Below are 21,714 nucleotides of genomic sequence, written 5' to 3'. Positions count from 1 at the left end.
CTAAAGTACCCAAAAGACACCTGGTCCTGATTGCTTTCCTGGGGATCGTAACAAGTCCGAACCCCACCTCTGGGCTTGGAATGCGAATCTTTTGTCGAATACAATTACAGCAGAGGTGGGAGCTCCCAGACACCTGGAGAGGGGCTGTCCAGCTAAATATAGGCCGATCAGCCTAATCGATATCTCCAAAACGTTTTTGGAAAATAAGTCCTAGTGAAGTTACAAGACTGGATTGATAAAGAGCAGATTTTGTCGCCACTGCAGGTGGGGTTCTGTGCTAAAACTAGTACTTTAGACCAGTGGTTCAAGTTTGCCCTGCTTTACTGGAAGTATGTTTTGCTGTTTAAACAGAAGCTCTATGTAGGTTTTGTTGATCTCCGAGCATCCTTCGACTTGATTCCCCGTGATAATCTTTGGAGAGTCTTATTTAATATGGGTGCCCCCAGTGACTTTATTAACATTATCATTAAACTGCACAAAAGAAAACAGGTCCAGGTCAGATGGGGAAAGAAGGGGGGGACTAACCAATCATATCCCAATACTATGTGGAGTGCAGTAAGGGTGCGTACTCGCTCCCACCCTGTTCACCCGATATATAAATGATGTAGTTATCGGTCCTACGGCAATGTGTTAATGATTCCCCTTCTTTAAAAGGGTGCAAAATCCTGATTCTCCTTTTTGCACACGATTCGCTGCTTATATTAAAAAAAACATTATGGGTCTTCAAATTTTGGTGGACAAATTCATGGCTTTTTGTGAGTTAAGGGGTCTAGGACCGAATTGCTCTAAAACTAAATATATGGTCTTTGGTGCAGGAACCTCTAGTTGCAGTAGTGTCAAAGCTGTTACTGAAAAACGTGGCAGGGTTATTAGCTTTGATTATCGGGGGGTTACACTGTCTAATAAGTTCAAGTGGGACCACACCAGATAGACAACGGCTCACTTATTCTCTCACAGACATCAAAAGCAATTTCACTGTTTTACAAACCAACGTACACTCGATCAATTTCTCAGTCCTAGAGGCCCATGGTGCTAAGGCCTTGGGTGCTGCACTATCATGTGCAGAAATTTGGGGATACAATGACAAAAAGAAGCTTGCAGTAACATAAAATATTTGTATTAGGACTTTGGTGGAGGTGCCAACACCTTTCATTCCACTCCGCTATGATGTAGGCATTAACTGTGTTTCTGAAATTGTGCACCTGCCACCACTTCTATTCTGGGTATGCATATGGTCGACACCAGAATTGCACAATTATAGAGACTGCTTAAGTGATCTAATAAAGCAGGATTCCACTTTAAAGGTTCCCTGGTTAAGATTTGCTTATAGCTGGTGTAAGAAACTGAAGCCATTCAAATATTGGGGAACTCCTGAACAAATTTGAAAGGTGAATGGTAAAGCCCTAAAAGCTGCATACTGGTCTCATGTATATAAACTACAATTTCAGAAGGACAGTTTGGGCCATTTGACTGAGAGGTTCATTGAGTTCAAACCAGCACAGTCATTTGAGCATCTCCTGGATTCTTTAACTCCTCCTCTTGCCAAAGGTCTTAATCCAAGATTCAGGTACGGCTGCTTGCCTTTGAGAGTGTCCAGAAGCAGCTGGAATAAAAATCAGGCTCCTACAGTTTGTCCAGTTTGTTCGTTGGTTTCGGAGTCACTAGATCACATTTTAATCGTTATTTACGGGGGCCTTCATCATAAGTGGCTTCAACCAATTTGTCTGAATTTGGCGGCCACACAATATCGTCAGGCTCAGCGATTACTGAGAATAGATGCATCGGAACCTATTGGGTTCTCGGTGAGCCGATTTCTTCTTAATGTCTGGAGTAAGCGTGAGACCTTTTTGAGATAAAACTCTATAATGTGGCGTCCACAGGCAAGTGGAATTCCCAGTAGAAACAAATAGCCGTGCATTAGGGGTTAGAGGGGATACAGCTAATAGTACTTTTTAGCTGAATTTTAATATTTTGCTTGGATTTTAAACTAGGAATGTACTTTGATTTATTGGATTGCTGCTTTTTAGTGCTTCTTTTTCAATTGTTTTTTTATTAAACCTTTAGTTATAAATCGTGTGTTGTATTTTTGTGTACTTTGGTGGTATGTTCTACCGAAAAGTATTTATGATTGATTGGTTGCACTGAGCAGGAGTAAGGGAGAAGCTGCTGTCTCTTCTGTCATGGTGGTCACTGTGTGACAGTGGTTAAATGCTACAAGACTTTCCCTCTTCAGTGACCACTTGCAGAGGCCCTGGAGAGGCTTCCCTTTCCTGGTCCCCAATGTCATAGCAGTAGCACCCAAAGGCAAGGTTGCATGGAATCTTGTATTTCTCTTATTTATTAAGAATGTATAACGTAGACTCAGCACAAGGGCAGCAGAGAGGTCCAACCTGAATGTATTAACTTATGGAGTGAGAAACAGTTATATAGCATGAGGTCAATGAGCCAAAGAAAATAACTTTATAATCAATTAGATCAGCTACAGTCCGAAGCAATGTACAATGGCAAACAACTGAGAAGAGGATGAAATATAGGGGTTGATTATGATGGCGGACGGACCTGCGTCCGTCCGCTACCCCCGAGGTGGAGGGACCATCCGCAGGGGCAGCGGCGTTCCCTCCGTTGGAATTAGGATGTGACCGGTACCCTGGCGGTCACATCCCGTATATTTAACATTGCGGCGGGTGCTGCTTTAAGCAGCACCCGCCGCAAAGTTAAAAGTGCATGCTGTGCATTTGCATGCACAAAGCAGCAGACACCGCGCCGTGCCTGCCGCATCGTGCTGCAAATGCAGGGGGGTACCATAGGTACCCCCCATGTGCACCCCCCAGCTCCCCCTTCATTATGGGGGCCCGCAACGGGTCCCCAAAGTAGGAACGGTATGCCTTTTCATGGCGGCTGCCGCCATGGAAAGGCATTCCTCCAAGGCCATTGTAATATGGCTGGTGGTGTCTGATAGACACCGCCACCATATCAGGCCTTGCCAAGCAGTGGACAGTATTCCCCTCCGCCACGGTCCCCCCGCCATTGTAACATGGCGGGGGGAAGAAAGGGGGCGGACGGGCAAGAATGGCGGACGGATCGCCACCGCCTGCTTAGCGGTGGCGATCCGTACACCATCCTAATGAACCCCCTAGTCTTCAGTAACCATGTCAGTAACTGCATCCACAAGTAATACCAATTCTAGAACTCTGCTGTAAAGCTCATGCTTTTTTGTCTTTGCAGGTCTGTGGCTGATGTGGAGTTACACAAACCCCCAGCTGAGGAGGAGCATAAAAAGCCTGCCCCTCTAGAACACCGTCCAATCACAGGGAAAATGGCTGCGGAGCTCTTTGTACAACACAGACACCTTGGCAAAATCAACTTTCTGTATCTGAACATCGCTCCCAGCAGACACTTCAGGTAACAGCATCCACGTTCCACGTGTCATGGATTGGCCAGGCATTGTGTAGCACCAGGAAGATACTATATAACAATGTCATGGGCCGTAAACATCCAATGAAGGTTAAGGATGAACAGGGCAAGACCGGTACCCTAATAGTAAATACCTATGTGTGGCACATCCATATGTAAACATAAAGACAGATGACTGGATCAGACACATCCTGGTTTTACCTTTATTGCACCAAAGATTGAAGAGGGGGCACTCCACACCACCTTCTATACAACTAATAAGAATTCCAGATCTGTATACGGCATATAAACTTTAAGACCATACGTGTGGTAGAAGTACGCTATATAAATGCTTGTGACATACAGAGTAAAAGTGAGGACGAAGACTGAAATAAGGTTTACATTCTCCCAGAGTGGAGATATTGCAGTAACAAGTAATAGTCCAGTAGATAAAGTCAGTTCCCGTCTTCAGTGACTACTGCTAAAAATACTGATTTCCTGACTATGACAGACATACACATTTCATGCACAACTTTCTCCATCATAATATGCATAGAGAGTATTTTGTATGCTCCTCACAGGGTTCCACTCTGTAGGACGTTCTCTCTCATGTTTCACAACTGTACAGAGCATTGCAGAGTGCAGCCCATGTTCAGGTGTGTGAACATGGGTGCATGTGACTAGTGGCTAGATTAGACTCTAAATGTTACTGTTACTCACTGACCGCTCCATTGAAGCTCAAGATGGGAAAAGGTAGTTTAAGTTCACTTAGTTCATTGCACTAAGGGCAACTGTATAATTTTTAAAGGTTAAAAAATCTAGCTTGAGGACCCAGTTTTGGGGAATAAATGTTTCAGCAAGAAAATTCTCCCACAGAATGCTCGTGAAGTTGTGAAATGTACTTTTAAAATTGGTGAAGTAAAATCTTAGCAACTTGGCCATCGCTGCGGGTGTGTCAGTTGTACTGGCTAAGAACTTCATCCTGGGCAAATGGCAATGTTAGATGGTACAGAATTTACTCGTCTCAAAGTTCACACAGCATTACAAATTTCAGTTCTGGGAAAGAGAAATAACTGCGAAAACTGTTGTCAGAGCAAAGATGTCCACTTGTTTTTACCTTATTCCAAAAATTTTTTTATTTTTTTTATTTTTTGAGATTTGTAAAGCGCCTGGTGACCCGAAGGCATCCCCGCGCTATAATACTGTAAACTCCGGGACGGGCGAGAACCAGGAGCTATTTGGGGAAGAGGAGGGTTTTGAGTCTTTTGCGGAACACCGTGTGGCTAGGTTCCAAACGCAGCAGACGAGGAAGTGCGTTCCATGTGGAGGAGGCCTTGACCGAGAAGCGTCGTCCACCGGTGCGCGCCTTCTTGAATCTTGGGACTGTGGCCAGATGTTCGTTGTCCGAGCGGAGGTTTCTGTGGGCTTTGTAAGGTGTGATCATGTCTTTGAGGGTGGCAGGGAAAATGTTTCTTCAAGTAAATTCTACCCAGTTTTTACTGGCAACATGAGTCTGGGTTAATATCCAGAAGTACAAATGTTAAAGCTCTCAGTAAACTGAGCCTGGGAAAATATTTAAATGAACAAATGCTAAAGCTCTTGCACCTGGGTAAGTATCCAAAAGAACACATTTTAAAGCTCTCAGTAAAATGAATCTGGGTAAACACTTAAAAGAATAAATGTTAAAGCTCTCAGTACAATGAGTCTGGATAAATACCCAAAACAACAAATGTTAAAGCTCTCAGTAAACTGAGGCTGGGAAAATATCTAAATGAACAAATGTTAAAGCTCTCAGTAAAATGAGACTGGATAAATACCCAAAAGAACAAATGTTAAAGCTCCTAGTAAAATGAGTCTGGGTAAATACCCAAAAGAACAAATGTTAAAGAAAGTTTGGGAAAATATCTAAAATAACAAATGTTAAAGCTCTCTGTAAAATGAGTCTGGATAAATACCCAAAAGAACAAATGTTAAAGCTCCTAGTAAAATGAGTCTGGATAAATACCCAAACGAACAAATGTTAAAGCTCTCACTAAAATGAGTCTGGTTAAATATCTAAAAGAACAAATGTTAAAGCTCCTAGTAAAATGAGCCTGGGAAAATATCTAAACGAACAAATGTTAAACCTCGTGAGCCTTGGGGAAAATAACCACAAGTACAAATGTTAAAGCTCTCAGTAAACTGAGGCTGGGAAAATATTTAAATGAACAAAGGCTAAAGCTCTTGCACCTGGGTAAGTATCCAAAAGAACACATTTTAAAGCTCTCAGTAAAATGAATCTGGGTAAACACTTAAAAGAATAAATGTTAAAGCTCTCAGTACAATGAGTCTGGATAAATACCCAAAACAACAAATGTTAAAGCTCTCAGTAAACTGAGGCTGGGAAAATATCTAAATGAACAAATGTTAAAGCTCTCAGTAAACTGAGGCTGGGAAAATATCTAAATGAACAAATGTTAAAGCTCTCAGTAAAATGAGTCTGGATAAATACCCAAAAGAACAAATGTTAAAACTCCTAGTAAAATGAGTCTGGGTAAATACCTAAAAGAACAAATGTTAAAGAAAGTTTGGGAAAATATCTAAAATAAAAAATGTTAAAGCTCTCTGTAAAATGAGTCTGGATAAATGCCCAAAAGAACAAATGTTAAAGCTCTCAGTAAAATGAGCCTGGGAAAATATCTAAACAAACAAATTTTAAAGCTCTTGAGCCTTGGGAAAAATAACCACACAAACAAATGTTAAAGCTCTCAGTAAAATGCGCCTGGGAAAATACCCCAAAGAACATATGTTAAAGAAAGTTTTGGGAAATATTTAAAATAACAAATGTTAAGGCTCTCTGTAAAATGAGTCTGGGTAAATTCCCAAAAGAACAAATGTTAAAGAAAGTTTGGGAAAATATCTAAAAGAACAAATGTTAAAGCTCTCAAAAATGAGTTTGGGTAAATACCCAAAAGAACAAATGTTAAAGAAAGTTTGGAAAAATATCTACAAGAACAAATGTTAAAGCTCTCAGTAAAGTGAGTTTGGGTAAATACCCAAAAGAACAAATGTTAAAGAAAGTTTGGGAAAATATTTAAAATAACAAATGTTAAAGCTTTCTGTAAAATGAGTCTGGGTAAATACCCAAAAGAACAAATGTTAAAGAAAGTTTGGGAAAATATCTAAAAGAACAAATGTTAAAGCTCTCAGGAAAATGAGCCTGCGTAAATAAGAACAAATGGTAACCCAAGTTCTATTGGAAACTGCTGTTTCTGTACGAATCAGTGTTACTTCTAATCTCTTAATGTGGGCTTCAGTAGTAAAAAACACTCACATGTGAGATGGACCATCCAGTGTTTAATTCTCATGACGTAAGAACTTGCATGTTTTTGTTTAAATTAATGATAATATACACCGTGTTACAGTTTCACATAGTCACGCCATGTGAAAGTATGAATATATGAGGCATATTGTGAGGTTCATGCTTGGAAACCCAAGATTTTCAGATTTCAAGGTGTCTTCTTCCACTTTTTCTATAGCTAAAGATTGTCTGTTAGTGGAATGAATGAACAAATGAATGACTTGATGGATGATTGTAAGAATGTTGACCACATCATTTTAGGTGTTGGAAGAAGGAAATATGTTATTGCATTTCTTTTCAAAATTTTAGCCCACATTTAACCATTTCCCTGCAGAGCAATCCCTTCCTCTGTGACCTCAGAAAATATACGAGCTCTTTGGGGAGTTTTCCCACCTTAAATCCATTCTTCCACCAACATTTACAAGTGATGTGACATTAGAGTGGTAAAAGCTTTGAGATTGTTTGTGAATACCCACAAAGTTATGATCTTTCTGGGTGTTCTCAATATTTCCAAAGCTCCACCTGCTGCTCAGCTGGAAACTCTGATTTTCCAACTCTAGGAACATTCATGCCTTTGCAGACTTTCTGCATTGGTAAGTCCCATCTGTGATCATAAATATCTGCATATCTCAATTTTAGAAATCTGGATCTATCATTTGCAGTCACCATCTGAGCATGTTATGAGGTTCTCTGTCTGATGTACGGGAAACATCTAGTTTTGTGAAAGTGCATTTGTCAGACCCCGATGGGGGTCCACGGGGCTAGCAGGGGCGGCTGGGCCAGAAGCTTGGTGGATGAGGTCATTTGCCTGTGGTGTCCTAGGGTTCGTCCTACGATGACCCTGCAGACTGGGCTAGGTAAATCCCTTCCGCACTTGACTCTTAGGGTAGCGAGAGCAAGCAGTCACAGGACTCACAGGTAGGTAGTGGCTGAGACTCAATATTCCGCAGTGCAGCCCAGAGCTTGATTAATTGAAAAGAGGAGCCATTTAATCTCACACAAAACAATACAGACCATAGCCTCTAGCTGCAATGAAAAGATCATGGGCATGAACTAGATTCAAACTCCCAATTTTTCAAAAGGATTTGACTGCACCTATAGGTAGCACTTTACAAGCATATGACTTGTGGGCGAAACACTCAGACTGAACCCCCCAAATACCATAATGCAAGAAAACAGTATGCTGCCACTACCTCTTTATGTCAACTACCTAGGACAGGGACAGTAGCCCTATATCAAGCTAGGGGGTTGCTTGGTGCCCCATCCAGGTAAAAGAATATGTTCTGGGACTCAGAATCATCATAGATGGACTTCGACCTCAGCGTGCATGCCAGAGTAGCATGTTAGCTGGGCCAAAATAGTCAGGATACCATGTTTCACAGGCAGTAGAGTAATTCAAAGCAGGAGTACTTACCTGTTTACTACGCATTGGACATTCCTGTCACAACATCATTGTCATAAAGGATGTTTCTTACGCGAGAGGCTCCCGCAGATACTTCCCCTATGCACAGTTTGTTCCAGGCGGATTTGTGAAAACTCTACCAACCATCAGAGAGAACATTGCCAAAAGTAAGTCACTTGTTCTTTTAAACTGCACCATAGTTGGTGGCAGGTGAGCTGAAATTTTTCTAGCATTTGTGTACAAGAATTTTAATTCCAGTGCAGGGTACAGATGCAAGGAGTATGCATTCTCTTTCCTACTTTAATTTAACAGCAGCCATATTGAAAGTATAGTTAAGATTAATAAGTACAATACCTATAGTTCCTAAGTAAAAAAAAACTATAAATCCCAGAAAGTGTGATCGTTTCCAATCACAGACCCATGTCTGGTATAAACCCTCCTCAAAACTGTAACATCCTGTTTAGCTGCAGTGAGGGTATCCTGTCGAATCATATCTTAACCTCACTCCTATTTCTGATCTGCAACTGAAGAAAAGCAAATAAATAATCAGTAGAAGTATTCTTTTTCATTTGTTCGACGGGGTGGTATTTACAGCAATCAAACATAATCTAGTATGTAGGATACAACATTGATTGTAACATAGTATCGCGTGGGATAATCCTCGCTTCCGTGTCCCTCATAGAAATATAAGTATCACCAAAAAGTTAACCACAAAAATCACATGTGCCCCCATGGGATGAAGATTTCCTTCAGAGCACCAGTGTGACCATCTTGATCATGCTGAGTAATAGCGCTTCTGGGTAGAATCTGACCAGGCCTTGTGGATATATAAGAGAGCTTGGCTCAAACGTTGTGGCATCTGCCAGCGTGTCCTGAAAGGCTCCATGCTATCAGATGTAGTTGGTGGAGGACAATTAGAGGGTGAGATTGCCCTTGAGGATGTAAGAGTAAATTTGGAAGGAGAAGGAGGAGAATGAGAGGTTGGCAGATAGTTTTAGGAGGATTGGGATCCATGGCTGTGTCTCATAAATGAATTATTAGGATGGCTTCTGCTGATTGTCTCCTGATCTGCCAAGACAATCTGGAGATCAATGCTAAGAGTAGAAAAGCATAGCTGCATCCCATAGATTCTTGTAGAGGCATCTGTTGATTAGGCCAAAGTGTCCGGTCTCCATCTGTAGAATAATGAGATCTGAAAAGTCAATCTAGCAGCAAACAGATCCACCTTGAATGGACCTCATTTGTCCATGAAGTTTGAGCACAAGGTTGGATGGAGTTTCCATTCACTGAAGTCGTGAAGGATTCCGGAGATTCAATCCGAAATCTGGTCTCTTTGCCAGGGAGGTGAACCACTAGGACTTAGATATAATTGTTTAGGCATTTTTGCGAAAACTCCATTGCAATATTCACTAGGTTTTGAGATTTTGTTACCCTAAGGGGTTGATGTCATGTACCACTGAAACATTGTCTATTTGTACTAGAATGCAACATTGTGAGTTTCTGGGATTTAAAAGAGCGGATTACAAAGGATATGACGAGAAGCTCCAGAGCATTCATGTACAGTTGCAACTTCTCACAAAACCATTTGCCTCCTGTAGATATCTCGCCGTATCTTATCTGCAACCTAGTCTGCTGGCATCTAATTTGATTACCAGATCTAGAGATAGATTGAATATCACCCTACCATTCCATGCCATGTGGTCCAACCACCACTGAAGTACCTGCCTTACCTCCAGGGAGTGTTTGGGACTAGGATACACCCATTTTGAAGATGTTGAATCTTTAAGCGGTGTAGCGTTTTGTAAATAAGAGGCCCCGGGAAGATTGTTTGAATGGAAGACGAAAGGAGTCCTACTAGATTAGCTATATTGTAGGGTAATCAAATCTTTCGCATGCACTCTATGGCTCTCCCTCCTGGTAACTCTAATGTTGTTGGTCAGCAGACAAAGGTGTCTAAATAGATGATAAAGCAAATTCCCTGTTCCCTGAGGAATTGAACTACTGGTTTTATCAGTTTGCTAAAGCACCATGGGCTAATAATAATCCAAAGGGAAGAATCAAGAATTTGTAAATAAAATGAAACTGGAGAAAGTAGCTCTGAGGTGGAAAGATGGGTACTCAGAGATACGCATCTTTCAAGTACAGACGTACAATGAAATAACCTTTGCCCAACAGATCTTATAAAAGATGGATTCCTCACATCTTGAATGGTCAATAAAGAAGGATTGTGTTGAAACCCTTTAGGTTGATTACTAACCTGTAACCTCTTCCTTTTTTGTTCACATGAAAAAGTTTGCTGATAAACCCGTTTGGGTGTTGTAAAGTGTGAACAATCACCTTTTTCTAGTGTAGAGATTGGATTTCCAGTTCTGTAAAAACTGCTTCTCCAGAAGAAAGAGTATTGAATGTGCAATTAGAGGTTGATACAGTTTGTCTTAAAAATGGAATCCATCACTATTTGGAGGATCGATGCATCCTGTGTGATTTGGGATCAATTTAGGTAGACTAGCACAACTCTGCGCTTAGGTCTGACAGGGAAGAAATTAAGTGTCTGATCTGTGAAATTGAAGGTTGTGAGTTCTTTGTTCTGTCCACAGAAATCATGGCCCCTGAAAGACCTGGACAGGACAAAAAACGTTCTTCTCTAGTAGTCTCTGCAGCCATCTTGACATCCCAGATATACCTCTAAAGGAAGTATGGAAGCAAGATCGGCCAGTGGAGCACCCTCTGCCCCTCCTGACCTTGTTAAAAAGGTTTGATTGAAGGATTTGTTTGAGGCTGTCTGAGTGTTATCTAGTACTGTACTGTAAAATGTAGTGACCTCTATCACAAAGGGTTCACTGAATAGCATCCCATCGGCTGTATGGCCTGCTTCATTTGTGGCTAGATCACAAAGTTGGGGTCTACTCACAGGAGAATTGATCTACGCCATTCTGTTGATAGTTTGCTGTTTGTGATGCCCAGAACCTAAATGGCTGTTTGAACCTGTCCTGCTAGAAGATATGTGTCAATAGGAGTCCCCTGCTCTTTGGTCGAGAAGGATAGATAAAGATGATCTGAAAGATGGCCTGACAGGTTAAGAAGTTTGTCTTGAGAGGCTTGCGGATTACTTTTTAGAGTCTTTGCTGTATTTGAATAAGAATGAGGCTAAAATAGGGTCAATTTCAGGGGTATCTGCGACCTTGTCTTCTTCCTTGAAGCGGATTTCGAAGCCTTTACTGGTCATGGTCTTCAGTTTTTGAAGAAGGGAACCAATCAGAGATGAAAGGGTGGGTAATGTCCTCTAGGTCAAAACTATTATGAAGAAGATTGGAAAGATGAAGGGGCACCTTTGATGAGACTACTCCAGCTTTCTTCTGTAGTCTTGTTTGTATAGGTAATGGGTACCATGAACGCTCCAAAGCATCTGAGGTGCCTTCAATAATATCTTATGTTTCTGACACGGATGTATGGCGTTACAACGCATACTTTTACATCGCATACCATTACAACTCGATTTTTACAACGCAGGATCCATTACAATGCATGCCTTTACAACGCATGACATTACATAGCAGATGATATTACAACGCATGCCATTACAACGTAAGTATAGGTAAGTATATCTTTTTTAAAAAAATTGTAATTAATTTAATTTAATTAATTTAATTTATTTAATTTAATTTATTTAAAGTCTTTTTTAAAAAGACGGAACCCTAAAAATACCCCTGTTACCCATAACCCAAACCTAGCCCTGTACCCTAAAAATACCCCTGTACCCCATAACCCAAAACCTAGCCCTGAACCCTAAAAATACCCCTGTACCCCAAAACCCAAACCTAGCCCTGAACCCTAAAAATACCCCTGTAGCCCATAACCCAAACCTAGCCCTGAACCCTAAAAATACCCCTGTACCACATAACCCAAACCTAGCCCTGAACCCTAAAAATACCCCTGTACCCCATAACCCAAACCTAGCCCTGAACCCTAAAAATACCCCTGTACCCCATAACCCAAACCTAACCCTGAACCCTAAAAATACCCCAGTAACCCATAACCCAAACCTAGCCCTGAACCCTAAAAATACCCCTGTACCCCAAAACCCAAACCTAGCCCTGAACCCTAAAAATACCCCTGTACCCCATAACCCAAACCTAGCCCTGAACCCTAAAAATATCCCTGTACCCCAAAACTCAAACCTAGCCCTGAACCCTAAAAATACCCCTGTACCCCATAACCCAAACCTAGCCCTGAACCCTAAAAATACCCCTGTACCCCATAACCCAAACCTAGCCCTGAACCCTAAAAATACCCCTGTACCCCAAAACCCAAACCTAGCACTGAACCCTAAAAATACCCCTGTACCCCATAACCCAAACCTAGCCCTGAACCCTAAAAATACCCCTGTACCCCAAAACCCAAACCTAGCCCTGAACCCTAAAAATGCCCCTGTACCCCATAACCCAAACCTAGCCCTGAACCCTAAAAATACCCCTGTACCACATAACCCAAACCTAGCCCTGAACCCTAAAAATACCCCTGTACCCCATAACCCAAACCTAGCCCTGAACCCTAAAAATACCCCTGTACCCCATAACCCAAACCTAACTCTGAACCCTAAAAATACCCCAGTAACCCATAACCCAAACCTAGCCCTGAACCCTAAAAATACCCCTGTACCCCATAACCCAAACCTAGCCCTGAACCCTAAAAATACCCCTGTACCCCATAACCCAAACCTAACCCTGAACCCTAAAAATACCCCTGTAGCCCATAACCCAAACCTAGCCCTGAACCCTAAAAATACCCCTGTACCACATAACCCAAACCTAGCCCTGAACCCTAAAAATACCCCTGTACCCCATAACCCAAACCTAGCCCTGAACCCTAAAAATACCCCTGTACCCCATAACCCAAACCTAACCCTGAACCCTAAAAATACCCCAGTAACCCATAACCCAAACCTAGCCCTGAACCCTAAAAATACCCCTGTACCCCAAAACCCAAACCTAGCCCTGAACCCTAAAAATACCCCTGTACCCCATAACCCAAACCTAGCCCTGAACCCTAAAAATACCCCTGTACCCCAAAACTCAAACCTAGCCCTGAACCCTAAAAATACCCCTGTACCCCATAACCCAAACCTAGCCCTGAACCCTAAAAATACCCCTGTACCCCATAACCCAAACCTAGCCCTGAACCCTAAAAATACCCCTGTACCCCAAAACCCAAACCTAGCACTGAACCCTAAAAATACCCCTGTACCCCATAACCCAAACCTAGCCCTGAACCCTAAAAATACCCCTGTACCCCAAAACCCAAACCTAGCCCTGAACCCTAAAAATGCCCCTGTACCCCATAACCCAAACCTAGCCCTGAACCCTAAAAATACCCCTGTACCCCATAACCCAAACCTAGCCCTGAACCCTAAAAATACCCCTGTACCACATACCCCAAACCTAGCCCTGAACCCTAAAAATACCCCTGTACCCCATAACCCAAACCTAGCCCTGAACCCTAAAAATACCCCTGTACCCCATAACCCAAACCTAACTCTGAACCCTAAAAATACCCCAGTAACCCATAACCCAAACCTAGCCCTGAACCCTAAAAATACCCCTGTACCCCATAACCCAAACCTAGCCCTGAACCCTAAAAATACCCCTGTACCCCAAAACCCAAACCTAGCACTGAACCCTAAAAATACCCCTGTACCCCATAACCCAAACCTAGCCCTGAACCCTAAAAATACCCCTGTACCCCAAAACCCAAACCTAGCCCTGAACCCTAAAAATGCCCCTGTACCCCATAACCCAAACCTAGCCCTGAACCCTAAAAATACCCCTGTACCCCATAACCCAAACCTAGCCCTGAACCCTAAAAATACCCCTGTACCACATACCCCAAACCTAGCCCTGAACCCTAAAAATACCCCTGTACCCCATAACCCAAACCTAGCCCTGAACCCTAAAAATACCCCTGTACCCCATAACCCAAACCTAACTCTGAACCCTAAAAATACCCCAGTAACCCATAACCCAAACCTAGCCCTGAACCCTAAAAATACCCCTGTACCCCATAACCCAAACCTAACTCTGAACCCTAAAAATACCCCAGTAACCCATAACCCAAACCTAGCCCTGAACCCTAAAAATACCCCTGTACCCCATAACCCAAACCTAACCCTGAACCCTAAAAATACCCCAGTAACCCATAACCCAAACCTAGCCCTGAACCCTAAAAATACCCCTGTACCCCATAACCCTGTTCTAGCCCTGAACCCTAAAAATACCCCTGTACCCCATAACCCAAACCTAGCCCTGAACCCTAAAAATACCCCTGTACCCCATAACCCAAACCTAGCCCTGAACCCTAAAAATACCCAAACACCCCAAAACATATACCTCAGTACCCCAAAACATATACTCCTATACTCATACTTATTTTTTAAAATTACTTAAATTAATATATTTAATTTATTTTTTTTAAATACATAAATTAATATATTTATTTATTTCTAAAATTAAATAAATTAATTAAATAATGTTAAATAAAATATAAAATAAAAATATATACTTACCTATACTTACATTGTAATGGCATGCGTTGTAATAGCATCTGCTATGAAATGTCATGCGTTGTAAAGGCATGCATTGTAATGGATCCTGTGTTGTAAAAGTTGCGTTGTAACTGGTGTTTCCCGTCTGACACATCAGAGTATGCCTTCTCATCATATTTTGCTGCATTAAATGGCAAGGAATCCAAATAGTCCATTCCTTAGAGGGATTTTCAGCCATTCAATGGCTTTCTTTTTTCTCAGACCCGGGTGTAGTAAGGTCCAGAGTGCTCAGCAAAGGTAATAAAGAGGAGAAGGTCTTTAGTTGTTGGGCTAAAGGGCTCAAGGAGGAGGTAACGGATCTGTTGACATTGTTTTGGATAGATTGGCCCAAAATTGACCTGTCTCCTGAAAATGTTTCTTTTCTTTTATTGTATTTTAAAAGTTTTATATGGTTCGAACATGACCACTGGGGCTATCTGAGCACTTTACAATTGGGGATAGAGGAGACGTTTAAACAGAGTCAGTGAAAAGGTACAAGCAGGAGTAACTCTAGACCAACAGAACAAAGCACAATCATACACAGTTAAGTAATCCACAAGGCTGAGGGAAACATGTCAAAGCGGGCCTAGGGATAAGCGTATCAAGAGTAAGCACATGGAAGCGGAAGCCAGAGGATCTGTCGACAAGGTAAACACGAAAAGTAAAAGAAGAGTAACTCTAAAACTCACAGATCAAAATACAGTCAAATAATAAACAAGGGTGAAGAGGGCTAGTTATAGAGAGCTTGGAGAGCGGGGGTTCTAGGGCAGAAATTTGTTTATCAAAAGCACTTTAACTTCCTTTTGGAAAGATGTTGTTGAGGAGTTCATCCTGAGTTTAGGGGCAAGGAATTCCAGATTCTCAGGGGATACCCAAGAAAGTTTGATTGTAAGTTTTCTTTTAATGAAATGTCTGTTGCTTCAGCAGTAGTGTTCTAGCACTTGTAGAGGATCTGGAGCCAGCAGATAGCACACGTTTTTATGCAAGGTATATCTGGGTGTTGAAGTGTAAGGCTTTATGGGTCATGCAGCCAATTCTTTATTGTATCCTTGTATCATATGGGAGCCGGATTAGGGACTTCATCTCTGGTTCATTTGATAGTTTATTTTAGAACCTGTAGTGAGCTTTGCAGGAGAATTGAGGACATCCCTGAGTGGAGCCATCTTAGATCTTGGATTCCGCAGAGGGTTGTGCTTCCATAATCCAACTTGGCAATCACTAGAGTTTGCAGTGCAGATTTGAAGTCACTGGCGGGACGAACATTTTTTGTTTTCCTTAAGAAGCTAATTTGGAAGCACCTTTAGTGAGAGCACTGATGTGCTTGTGCATGTTCAAACTCTTATCTAGCCTTATACCCAGTGAGCTTGTGGAGTCAATGATGTGTGGTGTGCAGTTAAGATTCGTTCTGATCCACAATGTGAGTAAGAGCGGATTCGGTGCTGTGACCCTGACGGAAGCCGGATTGGAATTGGTCTGGTTGTTGGAATTGTTCACTGTGGTTACATAGCTGGACGTGGACGCATTTCTCTATGAGCTTCGCCAGAGTTGGAATGTTGGAAATTGAGTGGAAGTTGTGTAAGTCAGTGTGATCTGCAGAAGGATTTTTAGAATAGGGGTAACCTGTTGTTATGACCAGATTCTCAGACCAGATAGAACCAGCTCACCAGAGCACCACCAACCTGGCCAAAACGTAACCACCTCCCTCCTCAGGACCCATCTATCCAGGCACCTGGGTACCTACCTGAGGATGGGGAACTCGCAATATACAAGCTCTTATCATTAGAAACACCACTAAATCTATAGGGATTACTAGGAATACTCACTAATTACTAAGGACGTCCATGCCCTACACCACACTCATACCTCGTAGTCTCGCGACCACATGGGTCAAGACTAATCTGCCCCGGGGCAGTTCTGATTATTTACCATTACACACTGACTACAGTCAGTGCTCGCTCGGCACCTCTTCAATCCTGGGTGCCTACACACTGGTCTGCAGCCCTAGTGCTCTCTTCCTCACAGCCCGGTCCACAATCTGGCGGACCTAAGCACTGGCGTCCCCCCCAGTGTTCTCTAACTCACAGCCCGATCCGCAATCCGGCGGACCTAAGCACTGGTGTCCCCCCCAGTGTTCTCTAACTCACAGCCCGGTCCACAATCCGGCGGACCTAAGCACTGGTGTCCCCCCCAGTGTTCTCATTAACGCCGCTTACCAACGACGATCACTCTCCTATGAATAACTTCAGCTATCTCTCTCTCTATGTTGGGAAGTTTCTCTCACTATTCACTAAAGGTTCACTACTACAATAATATTATGGAATAGCCGAATTACTTAGTGTGTAACTATTTCCCTAGCTCATGGGCTCCTCTCTCTCCCTAATTATTCAGTGGCTACTTACCGGATCAGGGGCAGCATCTGTTCTGGCTGTAACACCTGACTAGAAGGAAAGGTTACCTGTGCTTTAAGAACAAGAGACACACACTGTATGCAAGAGTTATTCCCTGATTTAAACGCTCCTATTGCCTTTTGATCCATCAGTTGCTAAAGCATCTGGTTAGAAGAAAGGTTAGCTCTATCATAAGAATAACACATGCACACTGGTTCACTAAGAACTGGGGTATCTTTATTACAATAACAATAAAATGGGAATAGACACATACACAGATCTGCGGGTCTCTGTAACTAGCAGGAACTGTAACACACCGCTGAAAGAAAAAGGATTAGACATACAATAGCCTATGGAATAAAGACAAGATTAAGGTGTAAGTGTAAAGCAAACTAATTTAGACTACCTCACCTATTAGAAGGAATGTTTCTCTCTCTCTCTGGTGGGATCAGGGCTCTCTCTCTCTCCCTCCGTCACCACAGCTTCACGCCTCTGGCTCAACTGCTTCAGCTGGCAGCTTCAACTCCTCCATCTGCTTTAATGCATTCTGATAAACTGGCAGCCCCAGCTGATAGTTCCAACTTTGTTCATATGACTGCTCTCTCCAGCTTCAGCAATAATCTGCCTTCTTTCTCCATTCCAGAAAACCAATTGAACTGAACTGTACTCTTCAGCTTCAGCAAACATTCTACTCTTCACTCTTCAAGAACCAAACTGACCACTCCTCCTCTGCTGCAATTCGCTAATATGGAATCCTCTCCTCTAGTGGAAAGTTCCAGCCAGTAGCCTCCTCCCACCAGGTCTATGCACCGGGCTCCTTGCTCTAGACGCTCCCACAGTGATCAGCTGCTTGTTTCGTCTAGAGACCTGAGCCCAGGGACACTTCTTGATTAGATTCAGCTCTGGCCGGTTCTCTCCGGTTCGCTTAGGACGAACAACAGCTCAAAACTAAAATATTACCTTTACCCTACAAGCATCTCAGCTCTGCAGGGACAGAAAGCAAAATGGAGTCTCTCTAGTTCTGGGCCTTGTAGGCCTGAGAAGGACGAAATAACCCTTAGCTCTGTCAGAGTACCTACACAAACCATACCAATGTGTAATATAAAGTCAGGACCACAGGATCCACCCTCTACTATAGGCAGGATAATGAAAGGACACATAATTATGTCAAAGCCAATAGGCAATAGATGGATTAGAGTCAAGAATAAGGGATCTATCATCATATAAAGCAGCTATCCTCTTCTAGGTCTAGAAGAAAGGGCTTAAAAGGGCCAACACAAGGTAAGAATACAGACTATAGATGTTAGCAAGCTTAAAGTCTTCATCACTCCGAAATAGAGCCAAAAACCATGTCAGAACACCTGTCCAGGCTTAAGACCGTCTGGGATCAAGCCTTGAAGCAGTAAGGCATTATCTATCTTGGTCCATAGCAGGAGTATGGATGATTTGATCTCACTAAAGAATTTCGAATGCATAGAGTCACTGAAGTGGTTAGATGGTATCAATGCTGTAAGAGTTTGAGAATTGTGTTTTCATCCAAGGTTTTGAATAAGCTCCAAGTGGCGTTGTTCTTGGGGGTTTGAACTGGAGCAAGCGGGGGCATCAAAGACTGAGGAGGGTGGATGTTGATAGGTGGTAAGTTCAGCAGGTGCTCCATTGCAGTCCGCAGATCATATTTCATCTTTGTTTTTTTATCAAGGAAGAAGGCGGCAAAATCCTCGCAGTTCAGCTGCGGAAAGGATCCCACTGGGAATGGTTGAATTGGCTATTTGATTGAAGCTTGACAAGTTCAAAAGTTTTCTTGGTCGATTATTAGCATGCTCAAGTTGGTTTCTGAAGGAATTAGGTTTAAAAATTCTAATTTGTTTGTCATGGATGTTCCTTAATGATCTCAGATGTGTGAGGTGTTCAAGAGACAGCGAGGATCTCCACCGTCGATCTGCTAGTCATCTTTCAGCATTTAGACTAACATTGTACCATGGTTCATAGTCTTTGGAAGACATTCTTTTTAGCTATAAAGGGAAATACTGTCTAAAATGTTCATCATGGATTGGTGGTAGTGGTCTGTAGGTCATGGCCCTCGGGCATATCCACAGGAGAGGGCAAAGTGATATTACTTTGTTTTCTCAGATCACTGATGTTTTGTAGGCTTCTATGCCAGTGTTTTATTTTTAGCTGCACTTTAGAGATGATAGATTCAATATGAATGGAGTTGGTCTTACCAATGACTAGAGCTATGTTTTATTCTCTTAATGTAAGTAGGGCTAACACATATTTGGATGAGATTGAGGTCCATTAGGAAGGTTTTAAGGCTGTTGACTGAGGGGTCATTCATGTAATTCCAGTGGAGGTTAAAATCTCAGAGGAAGAGCTAGGTGCAGTGAAGATCCACATTAGTTGAGATGATTTCCATGATTTGTTCCGAGAAGGAAAGGTTGTCTCGTGAAGGGTGGTAGAACACATTGAATTTTCATTCTTGCCTGTTGTTACATGCAACCACGATGCTTAGGTATTCGCATGACAAAAGAGCTGCAGATTTTGATTGTTAGACTGACAGATTGTCATGGTATTAACAAGCGATACCTCCACCTTGTCCACTAGATCGGTCTAATCTAATAATGTTGTAGCTAGGAGTGACTAGTAGGGCAAGGATAGGTGCAGAGGAGTCGTTTAACCAGGTTTCAGTCAGCATTAAGAGATCAGGATTATGTGCGAGGATGAGGGCAGGGATATCTGCTGTGTGTCTTACTGCAGATCTGCAGTTAAGAAGCATGCATTTAAGCTTAGGATTGGTGTAAGCTAGAGTCATTTGTGTGGCAGTGACTCATGTGAGGTTGTTATTGTTTAAGGATCCGGAATTGACCCTAGGCTCTCTGTGCCGATAAGCATGGATTGTCTTGATTTGATACGTTTTGTCTGTGTTAACGGCGTACATGGGGTCATATGAGTGTAGGAGGGGAGTGAATATCCTTGTCAGACAGTAGATCATTTAGTCTAATGGGCTGAGAGAGGTTGTTGTAGGAAGGTGACGTTTTCCATTGAGAATGAGAAGAGGTCAAGATTGGTGGGAACACAGTGCATGGGTGCCATGCGGGAAGCCTGGTGCAGTAGTTAGTGGGATAGACGTGATTATGATTATTAGTTTTCGGAGACCTCCTTAGCCGCCGATTATTGTTCTGCACGGAGGTGAGGGATAGTAGGCTTAAAACATCTGCCTTGAGTTGTTGGAGGACTTGTGTGATCTCGTCAAGTCTGATCAAAGTGAAATATAGGTGCAGGTTTACACGACTTTGAGCATGGAACTAGGTGGGGAGGGTTCAGGAAGGTAGTGGTAGAAAAATGCGGGCCTGGGGGGAGCAGGCAGAGGTGAGGTAGGGTTATCTATGGAGTGAGTCTTGAAGGGTGGAGGTGGGGAGAAAAAACAAATGGTTGCGTGGAAGTTCTCGGTTCGAAGAGGGCAAATTATTAGCCGGGTTTGGGAGTTCAGATTTATGATGTGACAACAGTAGGTCTATGGGGATTGTTTTAGGCACATTAGTAGTTCCACAATAGTGTGTATGGAGGTCAAGGGTATAGACAAGGTGATGATGTGACTTCCAAAGTTTTGTAACTCTGCACTATCCGCTTTAGAAGAGTAGTGAGCATGCAGACTAGTTTGGCGAATGCTGGAGAGGGACTCAGACCCACCGGGTGGAGTCTGAGAGTTGGTATTGTGTATGATGACGCCACTGGAGGAGAAAGGAAGAGAAGAGGGAAGGGTCAATTTAGAAGTCATGGCTATGAAAGGAAACTACTTGAGGGTTTTGAAGTTTGCGAGAGGAATTCAAACATCTTTAGGAAGGGGCGGATTCCATGCTAGTCACTGTGTTTTTGATGCTGGGGAAAGCATCATCAAACATTTTGAGTTTCCTTTCAGATGATTGGATAAGGATAGTCCCATTATTGTAAAGGGAGATGGTCACTTTTACTCTGTAAATGGATGAGGGGGCAACCGTGAGCCTTAGACCATGAGGTGTTTTCTTGGATGGGGTGATCAGGAGCAGTGAATATAGAGCCTTCCTCTATTGAACGCGTCTTTTTCTATAGAAGATAAGATCACTTATTGAAGCTCCTTTTTTGTGCAGGAATAAGGGATCCAAATTAAGGGTTTCTGGGTGACATTTGAGGAGTCTTTGTTTGAAGTTTATAGATGCGTTTTTTGTTAAGTTAGGATGATATTTGATTTTATAAGCATTATGGTCGTAAGGCCCCAAATTAGTAAGGATAGCTCTTGATTTAAGATCCACGACGGAGCTTGATGCAGCTGATGCCAGATAAACAGAAGGTGGAAATATATAGGGTCAGGGTTCAGGTTAATAATGAGTTTAATGTCCTTCAAATTCTGTGTCACCTCTGAAAGGAGCAAAGTTTACTAGTTCAAGGTTGCACCAAATTTGAGTCAAGCCAGTCTGCTGAATTGCACAAAAACACATGGAGTTGGCAAAATCTAAATTGCTCAACTCCTTCGGGAGTGAGATATATGGTATTGCTGAGAATATATTTAGAAAGACCAACGCAGTGGTATCATTTAATTTCCTATCAAAATAATTATCTTGGGATTTCTTGGGTTACTTGG

At 42.4% G+C, this 21,714-nt stretch overlaps 1 protein-coding gene across 1 annotated transcript in view; it reads left to right on the top strand.

Annotated features, from left to right (window-relative positions):
- Positions 1-21,714, top strand: part of DNHD1 (dynein heavy chain domain 1) — a 682,720-nt gene that overhangs the window by 41,145 nt on the left and 619,861 nt on the right. Inside the window, exon 4 of the mRNA XM_086933691.1 lies at positions 3,226-3,402. Within this exon, the coding sequence (XP_086789817.1) occupies positions 3,226-3,402 (177 nt within the window). The remainder of the gene's footprint in view (positions 1-3,225; positions 3,403-21,714) is intronic.

The sequence above is a fragment of the Lissotriton vulgaris genome, chromosome 8, assembly GCF_964263255.1.
Source record: "Lissotriton vulgaris chromosome 8, aLisVul1.2, whole genome shotgun sequence".
NCBI classification, from domain to species: Eukaryota; Metazoa; Chordata; class Amphibia; order Caudata; family Salamandridae; genus Lissotriton; species Lissotriton vulgaris.
The sequence above is the reverse complement of the archived record's forward strand: the minus strand, read 5'-3'. Positions and strand labels throughout refer to the sequence as shown.